The 15,126-nt window shown below is 43.5% G+C and overlaps 1 protein-coding gene across 1 annotated transcript in view; it reads right to left on the reverse strand.

The window, feature by feature from the left end:
* Window positions 1–7,089: 7,089 nt before the first annotated feature.
* PLEK (pleckstrin) overlaps window positions 7,090–15,126 on the reverse strand; it is a 322,392-nt gene continuing 314,355 nt past the window's right edge. The window contains exon 9 of the mRNA XM_086927734.1: window positions 7,090–9,307. Within this exon, the coding sequence (XP_086783860.1) occupies window positions 9,168–9,307 (140 nt within the window). The 3' untranslated portion in view covers window positions 7,090–9,167. The remainder of the gene's footprint in view (window positions 9,308–15,126) is intronic.

Here is a 15,126-nt window from a genome sequence, read left to right on the forward strand (position 1 = left end):
TAAGCGCAGTCATCAACTTGGTCCATTCCTTTATTTCTGTGACGCACCTTGGTGGAGAAATTAGTAAGAACTCTGGGGCATATTATCAAGGGGGTTTATCTCCGCTTTTTTGGCTTTAAAAGCCAAGAAAGCGGAGATAAAATTATCTCCCTATTACCAAGCTGTCGCTAACACCAGTTAGCGACAGCTAGTAGGAGATAGCGACCATCTTGGGCCCCACTTTGCATGTCAGTGATATTTATCACTAATGAGATGCAAAGTGGGCGTGCCAAGATGTTAGACACTGAATACAGTCGCTAACATCGCTATCTCCTATTACCAACTTTTGGAGATATTCGCGCTGAGCGGGAATATCTCTAAAAGCTAACACCTGCCCTGAGCAGTTCTTAGCCATGTTATCCAATGGGAGGTGGATAACATGGCTAAGAGCATTTGCTCGATAATGCATGAATATCGCTGACTTTTCAGCGATATTCATGCATTTCGGCCGTTTTTTATCGCATTTGCGATAAACCTTGTTAATAGCAAGGTTTATCTGCGATAAAAATCGCCGATGTGCGGTGATAATTTTTGTCTCTAAACAAGTTAGAGATAAAAATTATCGCAAGTTGTTGGTAATATGCCCCTCTGTTTTTTGAGCATTTAGCTTCAGATGGTTGGTAGTTAACCATTGCAATGCCATTTTTAGAGTTTCATTCATTAGCTCAATGTCTTCAAGAGAGGTAATCTTTATGTAAATTTGCGTGTCATCCGCATACATATGGTAGGATATCTGTGAGTTTCTGAGAATTGTTGTGAAAGGTTCGACATACAAGTTAAACAAATCAGGAGATAGTGTCGATCCTTGTGGGACTCCGATTGCGTTGGGGCAAGGTGGAGAAATTGATTGGTTGACCAGGAATCGTTGGGTTCTGTTCCGTAGGAAGGAGTCGAACCATTTCAGCACATTTCCAGATACTCCCATCCTGTCCTGTAGCCTGGCCAGTAATGCTTCATGGTTTACTGTGTCAAATGCCGATGACAGGTCCAGGAGAATTAGTAAGCATGCTTGATTTCGATCGAGAGCCTGAAGCGCGTCATCAACAATGTGGAGGATCGCTGTTTCCGTGCTATGTCCTGGTCTGAATCCTGATTGGCATTCATCTAGTAAGGAGAACTTAATGATGTGTTGGCTCAGTTGGCCCTGCACGCATTTCTCAATAAGCTTGGCCAATACAGGGATGTTAGTTACTGGTCGAAAGTTATTCGGGTCTGTAGCATCTGCCGTTGGTTTTTTGAGCAAGGGAACCACTTGACCTGTTTTTAAGCAGTCCGGGAGGATCCCTTGTGACAATGATGCGTTTATTATTTTGGTCCAGATTGGCACCACAATATGGCTGATTCCCCTTAAGCATTTCGCAGGTAGAGGATCTTGGTAGTGGTTGTTGGGTTTGATTTTCGATAGCGTTTTGGCGATCGTGTCCTGATCATATAGTTCGAATGTGTCCCACTTTGCCTTGTTTTTTAACTTGCTACATCCTGATGTCGGGTTATGATCGCTCATAGTCCGTGGTTGGATGGTGAGGTTACTCGCAGCGCTTAAGAGCTCTGTTTCCAGCGTATTGGCCTTCTTCGTAAAAAATGTAGAAAATTCCTCGCTGCTTAGAGATATTTTTGAGTTTTCATGTGCTGTTTTGGCTAGTTTGTTTGATTGTTGCTTCAGGATTTCAAAGAGTTTCCGAGGTCTGTTTTTGGAATTATCCAATTCTGATCTTATAAATTCCTTTTTGGAGTTGATGATCTTTTTGTTATATTGGTTTCTAATTTTTCTGAGGGCTTTCAGCTCAGGGGATGATGGGTGTTGTCTCCATTTTCTTTCGGCCATTCTCAGTTTGCGTCTGTCTTCGTTCAGTGATCCATCAAACCATGGATTTTTCATCTTCTCCGTGGTTCTTTTTATTTTTAAAGGCAAGGTGTTGTTGACGATATTCCCGACCGAGGTTAGGTAGTGATCTGTCAGATCATTTACATTCTGCAGGTAGCAAGGAGGCTTTAAGTCTCTCTCACAGCTTTCTACTAGTAGCTCAATATTAGCCTCCCTTGTGTCTCGGATCCATGTTTTGCTGTTGGCAGGTTGAACGGTCTTGCCCTTTCTCAATATGGGTATCAAGAAAGTTATTGTATAGTGGTCCGACCAGTCACATGGGGCTATTGAGAGGATTGATGAATTTTTGTTGCCCGAGATAATCCAGTCCAGAGTTGCCCCTTTAGAATGTGTGGGTTGTGTGCATGCTTGGTTGAGGTTTAGCTCGGCAAGGAAGTCCTTGAGTGTGTTAACTAGTTTGTCGTTGCAGTCATCCCAATGTAAGTTGAAGTCACCTAGAAAAATGTTGTTGGCATCCGTGTTAGAGTTGGTCGTAATGATCTCCATTAACTGCTCTATGAACTTAGCGTTCTCTCCTGGTGGGTGGTAAAACGCATGTAAATTGCATCTTTGGTTGGTTGCCGATCTAATATTGAGACCTAAGTATTCGCAGGATTCTAGAGGATCGGCTTGAATTTGGTTGACCTCGATATCGGATCGGTGAATGCAGGCAATTCCTCCCCCAGACTTTATAGGTCTATCTAGTCTCACAATGTTATATTGAGGTGGTACTAAGAGATCCATGGTTGGAGATGATGCTTCCGAAAGCCACGTTTCTGTCAGGATTGCCAGATCGATTTCATTGTTAATTATGAGGTCTGCTATGTCCGACGCATGTTTGGTAGCCGATCGACAGTTGAGTAGGAGGCAAGTCAATTGTTTTCTATTGTTATTACTATTCAGATTCTCATATTCGGAATTGAGCTGGACTTGTTTTAAATTGTTGAGGTTGGGTTTCCTATCCTTCTTTCTTGCTGTTCTATAAGAGTCGATAGGAACTGTTTTGATGTTCTCCTCTTTTTCACGGTCTGGTGATTCATAGGTTCTGAGTAAGGCAAGGGCTTCCTCCTTCGGCAGGGCCTTCGTCCTATTCGGTCGGTTTATCCTATTCGCTAATGACATGTCCATCTCGTTATTCTTTCTATGCAAGGAATGTACGAGATTTTGAATATTCGTGATCTTGGAGTTGGTGCTTGCCGTCATTTCCAGTATTTCTTCAGTTGCTTGTAGGGTATTCATTGTGACTTGTGTTATGTTGCAGACTAGTTTCTGAAGATCTTTAATAACCTTCAGATTCCTGGGTGAATTCTTAGGGATGGTTAACCTGTGTGTCCGAGGATTGTATGTTGCTCTTCTCTGTTTTTGATCTTTTTTTGGTGTACCAGTCAAATTCTTTGTATCCTTAGTTTGGTAGTCAGTTCCGTTCCTTCTTGAGATGTTATGAGAATTACCTGAATTTTTTGAAGCTAGGAGCGTTTTTGTGTGTGAGGTTGTACAAGGCTTTAGTAACGTATTCGGAGCGAGCAGAGGATGGTTAATAACTCCTAATTTATCTGATTCTTGATTCACCTTGAGTGATTCACTCGGCGCCCCTGTATGTTCTACGTGGGAAGGCTCTTCGTTTGTAAGCGGTGTCAACTCTTCCTTTTGGAGCAGGTCTTGTTCTTTATTCACATGGAAGATGTCTCCTATCTTAGCCGTTTCTTGATTCACCTTGAGTGATTTACTCGGCGCCCCTGTACGTTCTGCTTGGGAAGGCCCGGCGTTTGTGATCGGTGTCGACGCTTCCTTTTGGAGCTGGTCTTGTTCTTTATTCTCATGGTTCGTAGACCTCTCTGTCCTTTCTGTCTCATTTTCCGATATAGTCGCTTCTGTTTCAGTTATCTCTCCAGTTCGATTGGCGTCTCTGCCAGTAATATTCTCAGGAGTGAGTTCTGGTGAGGTCAGGTGTAGTTGGTTTCTTAATCCCTCTAGTGATTCTTTTAAGGTAGGGAATACCTTAAAAAAAGAACTATACTTAGTTGCACTGTGAATAAAACATGTGCATTACATTGGGAGTGTATGTACTTGCCTGTAAGGATGTGTGGCATTGTTGCTGTAGCTATTAAAACACAGTTGCAAAGATTGAAGTTGTGATTGTGTGATTATTGCTCACCTAGAAGTAGTTGCGCGTAATCTCATCACGCCTCTGGCGCCCAGCTGCAGCACCAGCTACGCCAGCTGCCATGTGTCCAGGTCCAGGCCCCTCCACGTCAGAGGATTCAGATTCCCTCAACTCCACTGGTGTGCCTTTCCTGGTAGCGATATTGTGCAGCACTGTCACCGGTGGTTGGAAATGTACACGATTAGTCACTGGAATGCACATGCTAGTCAGTTGCAATGTGCCCTATGAATGTGAGCATTTACCTAGTAGGTATCCCTCGCCAAAATCACCTCTTGAGAGTCTACGGTATAGCCCACTGTGACGGAAGATAAACACGTCATGTGTGCTTCCCGGATACTTTGCCACTATGTCAGTAATGATGTTTTTGGCATCACACACCACCTGTATATTTAGTGAGTGGTAGCATTTCCGGTTTCTGTATACGTACTCATTGTTTGAGGGGGGGGATATTGCAACATGTGTCCCATGTATGCATCCTATGATGTGGGGGAATTGGACGATGTTGTAAAAGTCCTGCTTGGTCTGTGCTAGTTCCTGTGTGGTGCTGGGGAAGTGTATGTGGTGTTGCATCCTCTGTGTCATGGCATCGAGGAACGCATGGAAAAAGCGCGACAGGGCACTTTGTGACACCCCTCCTGCTGTGGCTATCACCCCCTGAAAACTACCTGAGGCCAGCAGGTGTAGTGAACACAGGACTTGGATGTGTGTGGGTATGGCTTGTGTCCTGCATGTGGGGTGTTCTAGATAGGGTCTGAGTTCTTCAATTAAATCTAGTATGCTGTCTTCCTCCAGTCTGTAGTGGGTATAGATGTCCTCCTCAGTGCGCTGGTAGATGGTGGTGCGCGCCCGGAATATCCTCTCCTGCCGTCTCCTCCTCTGCGCCTGAGCTCTCAATCTTCGCCTCCTCGCTATCACGTAGAGCCCAGACATTGTGGAAAAGAGTGTGTTGCATTGTGGGCTCCCTTAAATGCTTTGCACCTGGTTACCACCTGCTCTCACTTGGTGGTAATTGCGATTTCTAAAAAAGCGAATTTCGTCTATTAGCAATTTGCGTTTTTTTGATATATACCATTGCGAATTTTTATTTGCGAATTCCACATTTGCGAAAATCGCAATATGGGATAATCACAGATTTAGGAATCGCTATGGATTTCGAAAATTTCTGGCTCTCGCAAATTTTGGGAATCGCTATATTGGCGATTCCTTGAATTGCAAGCAATTTTGGCTTTATTCATTGGAAATTGCTAATTTTCAGTCGCAAACGCAATTTTTACCGATTCTCAGCATTTGCGGCTGAAAATTAGCTTCATACATATGGCCCATAATCGCGGTGCACAACCAAAAGACTGATATACTAAGATGCTGATAGAAGGAAACTTATAGCAATAACAAGAATCCGCTGTCAGAAAAAAGACAGGGCAGCATCATTTTTATTGATGATATATATTAGTGTCACCCACCAAAGGAGGCAAACCTAGATAGATCACATTTCTAAAAGTAAACTCGTCAACACAGTAAAGATTGGAGAATGAAAAAAGGGAATGTGCAATGAAGGTCAGCTATTGGAAAAAAGACCACTACTCGCTAAGGACATCAACGTATATGCTCAAATTTACTAAGATTTTTCTTAGCGCAAAGCTTCAAATTTGGCTGTGCATTGTTACATGAAAGGAAAAACACAATGCAACACCTTCTACACAAAAGGGCACATATATGAGGCCCGTAATGCTTCGTTGGCGCCAATTGCAAAATCAAATTTATGAGGTCACGCAAAGCCACTTTGATTGTCCCCATAGATATGGAGTAAGGCAATGCTGAACAAATCGCTATGTTGCTTCACTCTGTGCTAGGGTTTCCCCAGGTTTATAAACCAATGTAAACTTGGGGATGTGCCAAAACCTTACGCCCCCCTAGGGGAAGTGCAACGAAAAGGAACAGCTTTAGTTCTCCTAGTTTTTTCTTCTTTCCAAGTGTGCTGCATCTGCAGCACACATAGAAAGAGGAAAGCACCTCTCAGGATTGTTTGTGTGCAGAAAGTTGCCCCTTCCTGCACAAAAACAATCCTACCGAACCACAGGCAACAGTGCAAGGGTACTTGCGTTGGCGTTAGGCAGCAGAAACAGTGACAACACAAGGGGAAAGGACAGGAATGCACCGTATTGGATAAATACGGTGCATTCCTGTCCTTTCACTGGGACGTAGGTGACTTGCTGCACTGCCCTATGCCAAAACCCCATAATTGAGGCCCAACGATTGGCATACTGCTGATGTCACCTCCAGATCTGGTGCACAAACAAGCTGCCTTATGCCACGCACAGTCAAACACCAGAGTGTAGAGGAGAGTGTATGCTGTATAGCATGGGATTTGTACTGGAGACATTCCCCTCCAGTACAGATTTCTAAGCAGACAAATGCACACCCTACCAATGCCTACTGTGCACTGCAACACATTTGCAAAGTGTTGTTTCCTGGATACGTTAACACCTTACCCCTTGTTAATGCCTACATCCTGTAGGTATTCTTTTTTCACACAAACCCCAGTTCTGATACTTTTGTTCCTCTACTTGTTGGGAAGCTTTTCCACACCCATGCTGCCAAGGGAGTGTTTGCAATCATGTTCGGACTGGGATCTTAAACCAGCCCAGGCAAACATTATAAATTCAGCCCCCATGTGTGGAGGGGCGAATGCACCCTAGACCCAGAACAACTCTTTCAAGTTTCTGCCAAGAATGTGTATCGTGCACCACAACTCCTAGAGGCTGAAAGCGTCAAAACCAGCCTCTCGGGACTGCCGTCTCCTGGAGGATTGCCCGCTTGCAGCCAGTAACACCCCCATACTGCAAAGGGGTGCAGCGATTTTTGCTCTGAGAAAAATGTACATTTCGGCTTTAAAGTAATTCGCAGCAGTTGCTTTGTGTCTCTTTTCATCACACTTTGAGCCAATGCGAAGACTTGGCAAATATGATTCATAGTATCCAGGCTGTGAAAGGCAACTCACTTCTTTAAATAATCAGAGCTTATGTTGTATAATGTTTTATTGGTTTACACATATACATTAAACTTCATAAGTGCACATCAAAGACAGTGGGAATTACATATTATAGTAGGATATGACATAGTAATTGAGAATCCGTGTCCTACATCAGCTGAAGCATGTTCACCAATTTAACCGTCTGATAATATACAAAATATATGTACCAAGGTATAACTTTCTGAAGCTGCCAAGAAAGGATTTGACCCTTACCCTCTTACCGAGGGTTCTTAGGCAAACAATCTTCCCTGTGACAGTAACTGTGATATGGAGTTATATTACCAGGTGAAAGCCAATCACATTCACCAGCTGTCATTCACAACAGATGAATCGCATTAACTGGAAATGCATGTGCCTTGCCAGGTATTGATGAAACATACTGATCCCTACCTTGAGTAAGTTCAACCTCCGACATTTGGAGCCTGATTTACAAAGATTTTGCTGCAATTTACTTTTGTAGTGCTCCTGGTTACTCCTGATTTCCAGGAGTAAGCCAATAATCAACCTAGAGTACTCCTCATTTACCCTTAGTTTTAAGAAGTAAACCAGGAGCACTACAAGAGTGAGTCACACCCACTCAACAAGATTTTTGTGAATCTGGTACAATGTCGGCACCCAATGACAGTCTTTGTGAACCATCCACGTGGAGCAGTAGTGGTTGGAACAATGAATATGTCAATGATCTGTATCATCAGCATTCATCTAAGTGATATGTCAGAGAAGTGTTCCATACACTCTGTTCCACAATGGGGCCATTTCTCATCAGGAGGAACGTCATATGGAGCAGTCAGCATATGGGAACCTAAGGCACTTGCAGTACGTTGTTGGGCAAGGAAGATAGTGCTGACAGAAAATTGGAACCTTTAATCTGAAAGGTCTCGAAAGATACCTCAGATACTAAGACTGCAAGGTGAGGATGTCCATGACCTACAGATAATTGCCTACACATATTTTAGGGTGCGGGGAAGGTTAAGATAGAACTTTGCGTGAAAAGCAGGAATCATGCAACAATGGGACTGCAAGCTGCTGAGGTCTTTGACCTCCAGAGGTCTACATGCTCCACCTGTCCATGATCTTCTGACAATAGACCTCACATACATCAGAGTATGGGATGGATTGATGTAGAATGTTGTGTCAATGGCCGGAGTCTTACAGTACTATGAATGGAATATGTGGCTGTCCATGACCTACAAAGAAAGGTCCACACATGTCTAGGGGTGTGGAAGGATTGAGCTATGGCCTTCTGTCAATGGGGGGAATCTTGTGACATTAGGACTGCACACTGCAGCTGTGCATGACCTACAGGCAATGGCCTACACACATCTCGGAGTGCAGAAGGGTTGACATAAGACATTCTGCTTGAGATGGGAATCTTGAAAATCTCGGACTGCGAGATGTGGATGAGAATAACCTATGGACAATTGTCTACTCTACACATTGCTCAAGGACGCAAAAATGAATGAGATAGTCCAAAATTGGCCAAGAGGACTTCAGTGAGTGCAGGTTTCAAGAGTCGCATTCTTAAATCTGAAAATCATTGCTCAATTCTCTACCTGGCAATATTGCAAAGTGGGAGAACATCACCAGAACAAGAAAGTCCTGAGTCAAGGAATCACTGGGGTACATACGGAGCGATACATGGGACAGCGTTGGCTACTATTTACAGCTACACAGGTCAGCCAGGATGTGCTGGTGAGTGTAAATAGGACAATAGAGGGTGGGAAAATATGCCAGAAATATAACAGTTAAATTGTGATGGGAGTTGAAAGTGAGAGCATGTTGAAAGTATGAGGGAGTCAGAATGACTGTAAAACTAATACTGCAAACCAAATCGTCTATATTCTAATACAAAATAAAGGGTCAGAACACCATCTAGAGATCGTGTGATGAGGCAAGTATATCTGAATTGTTTGTTTTCTGTTGAATTTTTGAATCTAAAAGGACACTTCGTGATACAGATCCTTTACGGAAAAATATACTTCGTTTCTACACACAACCATAGCTCATTTACTGTCCCTGACTACAGTAAGAGATACTGTGGCTCATCTATCTGCAGTGAAAACTTTGCTCTATTTCCCTATCTGTGCAACAGTTTTGATTGCTTTTATCCACTCGATGCGCTCCCCCGGCGTGGCTGCTTGTAGGAAATAATGGACTTCGCTTGCCGTGATGATTTCAAAAAGGTTGCCTTCCACTTCACATTTTTTAGCTGAAAAAGAGCAGAAATCAGAAATATTAAAGTGTTGAATGTGGGGAGTTGCTCTTTTTGTTAAACGGTATGCTAATTACGTTCTTCCTAACCACCAAGGGCCAGATGCAGCTCTGCGTCGCATCAATGGGAAAGAGAAAAAGTTCACCAAATCCACTTACACATGGTGCATTTTTCTTCTCAGAGAACTGGCACACTTTTGGGTGCCATGCACCAACACACACATCTTTGGGCCGTAGTGCTAGGTTCTGTGCGTTTGCTATGGCATATGAGCCAGATTTGTGAAAAAATCCTGCACCACAGTGCAGAAACGAAAGTTTGCAGCACTGCATTACGAAAAAGGGAGAGGGAGAGACCACAACAGTGCAAAATCTACTAAGATATGGCTCTGTTTTTTCTTCTCTGCCTGCTCTGGCACACTTTAGGCTGTCATACACCAATGCACACACCTTTGCTCAATAGTGCAAGTGGTATGTGTTCGGTAAGGGTTCATTTTATACTGGAAGGAGAAAGCACTGTTAGGGAGCTGGGAAAGGTGAGAGAGTCAGGGACAAGGATGGTGGCTCTGGGGTTAGGAAAGCAGAGGAGGATTAGAAGTCAGGAAAGGTAAAAGGACAGGATAAAGTCAAGACAATGAAAAGGTGGGTCAGGACTAGTGAACAACTAGAATCTATTGGCACATCTGGAAAGGAAGTCAGGAGAGTCAAGCAGAGGAGAGGCCCGGGCGTCTTGGGAATGGATGACGCTTATTAGAAGAGAGTATGCCCATGAGAAGAGGTTAAGGAAGATTAATTGAAAAAGGGAAGAAAGAATAGGTAGTCTGAGTGGAAACCTAAGGCAAGTAGGAAACTAGGGACTCAGGTTGTAGAAGATAAGCTAGGATGAGACGGGGATGTCAGAGGGAAGTTGAGAGAGAGGCTTGGGATCTTGAAATGTGGAACAGCTTCTATGGAGAAGCCAGATACACAAAGAGATGATGTGAAGTCACAGGTAGGGGAACTGCAAGGCTTGGTAAGGAGAGCTAGGACAAGGGGATTGCCTGGCTAGAGGAAGCTGGAGCTGATCGTTGTAAATGAAGGTTGGGTCACAGGGAAATCAACTGGTTGAGGCAGGAGTCAGAAAGAGAGGGATTGTTTGTTGTTCATGATTTGAGAGCCTGGGAAAGTTGGAAAGGGCTGATGAGCCATGCAGAGTACCTGACAGGAGGGAGACTGGGAGAGAACAGCAACATGGAAAACGCAAGACTGGGGGACTTGGATGAAGGAAAGAACAAGAAATGGGAGCAAGCTTGATCTGAGGAGTCATTGAGAGATAGTAGGTGGAAGAGAGGAAGAAGAAAGGGGACATAATAGGGGTGCTGGCTAGATCCAGAAGAAAGGAGTAAGCAATGGAAATTAGGAGAAGAAAGATAGAGAACAGCAAAAAGCTGGACAGAGAAGGGAATTAAAGATTTGATAGAGGTCAGAGAGGAACACAAAGACAAGATAGCCCACAGATAGATTGAGTTTGGGGAGAGGTGGGTGATGATAGAGAAGAAAAGGGAGTGGGCATAAAAGAGGTGAAAGAGCAAAGTTCATATTTGGGGACCCCATTGGGCAAATGCAGGAGCAAGGAGAATATGGAGAAGTGGGCACAGAAAAGGGGACAGAGAGAGATTAAAAGAGATGGGCACTAGTGGAGGAACAACAAAGAGTGGATGGGGACTGACTGATCCATTGAAACGGGCACCAAGAATAGGAAAATATGGAAAAAGAGGAAGTACAAACATAGAAAGACATAAACAGAGAGTGGTATACAGATATCAGTATATTGCCCCAAAAATGGAGACCGAGAGAGAACATGGGTGCATGGAGACATAGAAAAAAAGAAAATAGAATCCATACTGACTCGAACAAACTAAACATGGAATATGCAGTGACTGAACATAGTGACAGAAAAGCAGAGAAGAAAAACAATTAAGGGGCATATCAGCAACAGACGGCGATAAACATTGCAAAGCGCGCTTGTATATTTATCGCCGCCTATTGCTGGAATTTATCGCCCTGTTAGCACGTTATTAACAATGCGTTTCTCCAGGGCGATAAATCATCCAGCAAAAGCGGCGTTATGCGGGAATATCGCTGGAAATCCAGTGATATTCACGCAGCGAAAGGGGAAATCCTGATAATAGGGAGATGTGGATTCAGCCACTGAATCCACCTCCCATGTCAAAGATAGGGTAGTCATAAAAAAACAGACGTACAATGCCGACGAGAAATCGGTTAGCGCTATTTTTAATATCGCTATGGGTGTCCTGGACCATATTGTAAATACGGAGAAGGACAGTTAGTGATCATTTCCCATTAGTATTTGCAGGGAACACCCACTTTGCATCTCGTTAGAGATGCAAAGAGAGGGGTGAACAAAACGGGAGCTGAATCAAGGAAACACGCGATAGAGTGTCCTTGTAAATAATGCAATATAATTATTACTGCTTTTCACCCGAAAACGGACGCTAAATGATGATAATTATATCGGCAACCCTTGATAATATGCCCCTAAGAGATTTACATAGAGGGGCATATGGAGAATGGAGAGACACAGACATATGGGGAGAGGCTTTGGAGCAACAGGAAGGGGTTGCAGTTTAGTGAGAGAGCCAGTGAAAGATCTGAGGTAGCCAGTCAGGGGAAGTTGGAGACCAAAACTACAGTCGAAGATGTGGGATGAGAGAGGCTGTAGAGTCAGCCAAAGTGTGAGCAACCACGGTGAAGATGAAGCCTTAACAGATGCTAGTTGAAGATACTAGAAACAGGGAAAATAGACTGTAGAGTCAGAGGAAGTTGATCAGATAGGAGATTCAGGAACAAAGAAGATACTGCTGTCCAGGAAGAGAGCCTGTGGTGCTGGTAAGGCTCAGGCTGTGATGTAGTAGACGTGAAGAGGGAGATGTAGGGTTTAAGAGGGAGCAGAGTCAGACTGGCATCTAGGTAGGTCAGTTTACAATGGCCACATTGCTGGCAGTGTTTATCGAGCTTGATAACCCCGTGAAACAGAAACGCAGAAACCAACACAGGCATTATAACCAAAAGCACATACTAGCACTCAGTGGGCAAGGCTGGTTCATGCACACACCAACCCAATAGGTGGGGGTTGCAAACTGCTGTGTTGTCCCTCAGTCCTTATTAAACTGCTCTCCGCCAGACAAAAAGCATGCCCCTTTCAGTTGTTTCACTGCAATGGGCCCAAGATACAGGCCTGGCAGTACTTGACTGTAAGCCTCTGAAGAATGTATCCAATGTTGGTAGGAGGCTATTCAAACCCCCAAAGAGTCTTGGCTGCTTTGTTGCCCAAGGTTTTCAGCACTGAAATGGAATAATGGTGTATCTGGTATTGACCAACAAGCTTTAAAACATTTTATTTACCACCAATGACCGTCAAATTAACCCATGACACTAACCAAACAATGGTTCATGAAAGGCTGACATCCACAAATGTAAACCATTTTTTAGGCACTGGCCTATTTTTAGTCCCAATCTGACCCTGATGTTGTCCTTGGACTGCACTGCCTTGGAATGCCCTGTGCCTTCCCACACTTCCTCTCCAGTTCCTGGGGCAGAAAGCAGTCTCCAATGTCCTGGCTGTGGACTTTGGAGGATTCCATACTGCAAGGTCTTTGTGCCTTCAAAATATGGCATCTCCCCCGTAATTTCGGAAAAATTACCCCTTTGTGAATTGAAATACCCCTCCTTCATTAAGGGGAATGACATAACTTTCCCACCACTTGAGGAGAAAATCATTTCATGTCTGTCAGTAGTTCTTTTCTTGCCCCCTCAGAGTTTATTTACTCAGTGCTCATGTCACTTGGGATGAATTGATGTTCAGGTATGTGTGGGCTCTAGCCTGTTTAAAGTCGTGGGTTTTGTAGCTGGTAGTTGCTTTAAATGCTCAGAATGAGGTACAATACTCTCTGGATGGAAAAGGTCTTCTGTCTCTGTTATATTTTTGGATGTCTTTCAGGAGGTTTTCCTGTCCTTGGTTTGACCAGTAATCATGTTGGTCCAAGAGATTGTGTTAAAATGCACCAATCACGCTGCACCGCTGCCGCTTTTGTTACCAGAGGGCCGTATTGAAGCACTGCTGCCAAACCTGCCCCTATGGGTCCAAAACCAGCCCCATCCTTTCTGGCCCACCGGGAAAATGCCCAGTGCCCTCTACGGCCAGTCCGGACCTGGGTGCCTGTGATGCTGTGTAATACACAACAGCTAGGTCTTTTTCACAGCATGACTGTCCCAGTCCCTTGATACTTGGCACTCTCTTTCACTCTTCTGTTGTGTGCATTGTTGGCATTGAATGACACATATTTTTCACTTATATCTCATAGATGAGTAATCTTTATTCTCTTGAAACCTTTCTATGCCCTCGATCCTACTTGTTTCTAGATCACACTTTGGTGCTTTCTTTGATGTTGTATAAAAAACCTTTTTTTTTCTTGCTGTCTCCTTTCTTCTATTGAGGTGTAATACTTAGTCCAGCTCATCAGCCTTAGCCCTCTTGAGAATTTCCTTTTATTAAAGTGACTTTTAGAGGTACCTTTTTTTGCGTAGCTGTTGTCAGCAGCCCTCAATGAACTTCAGTCAGATGACATCATCATAAATGTATTGAAGGGGCAATTTTGTACCTGATTTTCGAGCCCTGCAACAAAATGTGCTAACGAATCAGTCAGCTCATCGGATGAGAAGTTGTAAATTTTGCATTCATGATCTACATTTTGTTTAAGGTGGATATGTGCACACTTCCATCTTTGAGTTTGTTTTATTTCTTCATCTTCTTTCGGGAGGAAAGGCGCCAGTTATCATGTCCCATTAGATCAATCAGAAGTCACATTGAGCAAGTTATCCAGTGACTTTACTCAACTGTTCCTTTCAGGGTCCAACCTCTGCATATCGATTTCTATGGAACTTTGAGAGATGAAGTCAAATTTCACAAGATTCTCTGTTCAGGGATGGTGATGTGTTGCTGGGGCACCCTATGATGTTGTTGTGTTGATTGTCACAGGCAATTGCAAGAGGTGACCTTTAATCTTTAGGTGGTTCACTTTGATTCCTTCTTTGTGAATTATATATACATTGAGCTTCATGCTATTCTAACAACTATGAACACTAGGTCAATGTTGCTTAATTTAGCACCTTGACAGGACGAAAGTCTTAGTTAGGCCTGACAAAATTCTAACTTGTGATCAGTAGATCACTGCATCTCTCAGTGGAGAGGATTTAATTCATTTGGTCTTATGTAAAAATCAACCAAGTGATGGAATACATGCTTGATTTATTTCTTATCCGCTTGGACCATGCTCAAGTATATAGTTTTTTGCCCTGTGTGCCACTCTAGACAGAGTCCAGGCAAATGGAAAACAGTCTTGGCTCCACTGTCTAAGGTTTCAGAACCAGTTTGGGTTTATTCTCTTTCAAATGTCATTTTCTGGCTGTTTCTCAGACACAACCTCTGAGCAAGATGATAGCTCTCACAGACACAGCAGGGAGCAATGAGGCTGGATCCAAGAATAAGTATCAAAAACAAAGGTTCAAGGAAGAGTAGGATCTCTGCACTTGGCTATCATCAGCCTTCCCGAAGCAGTATTTTTAAAAATGTGGATTTGCCATAGAAAAGTCTTCACCTTAAACAACAGAAACTGTAGTCCTACTCCAGCCATTTAGCATTTACCAGATGGCAAGTCAGGAAGAACTAGTCAGCATCGCTTTGCTAACATGATCCTCATTAAATTCATTAAGGTACTTGTTAGACCCAGTGGTTTCCGGCTGGCTGGAATACATCAAAGC

This window comes from Lissotriton vulgaris, chromosome 6, assembly GCF_964263255.1.
Source record: "Lissotriton vulgaris chromosome 6, aLisVul1.2, whole genome shotgun sequence".
NCBI lineage: Eukaryota > Metazoa > Chordata > Amphibia > Caudata > Salamandridae > Lissotriton > Lissotriton vulgaris.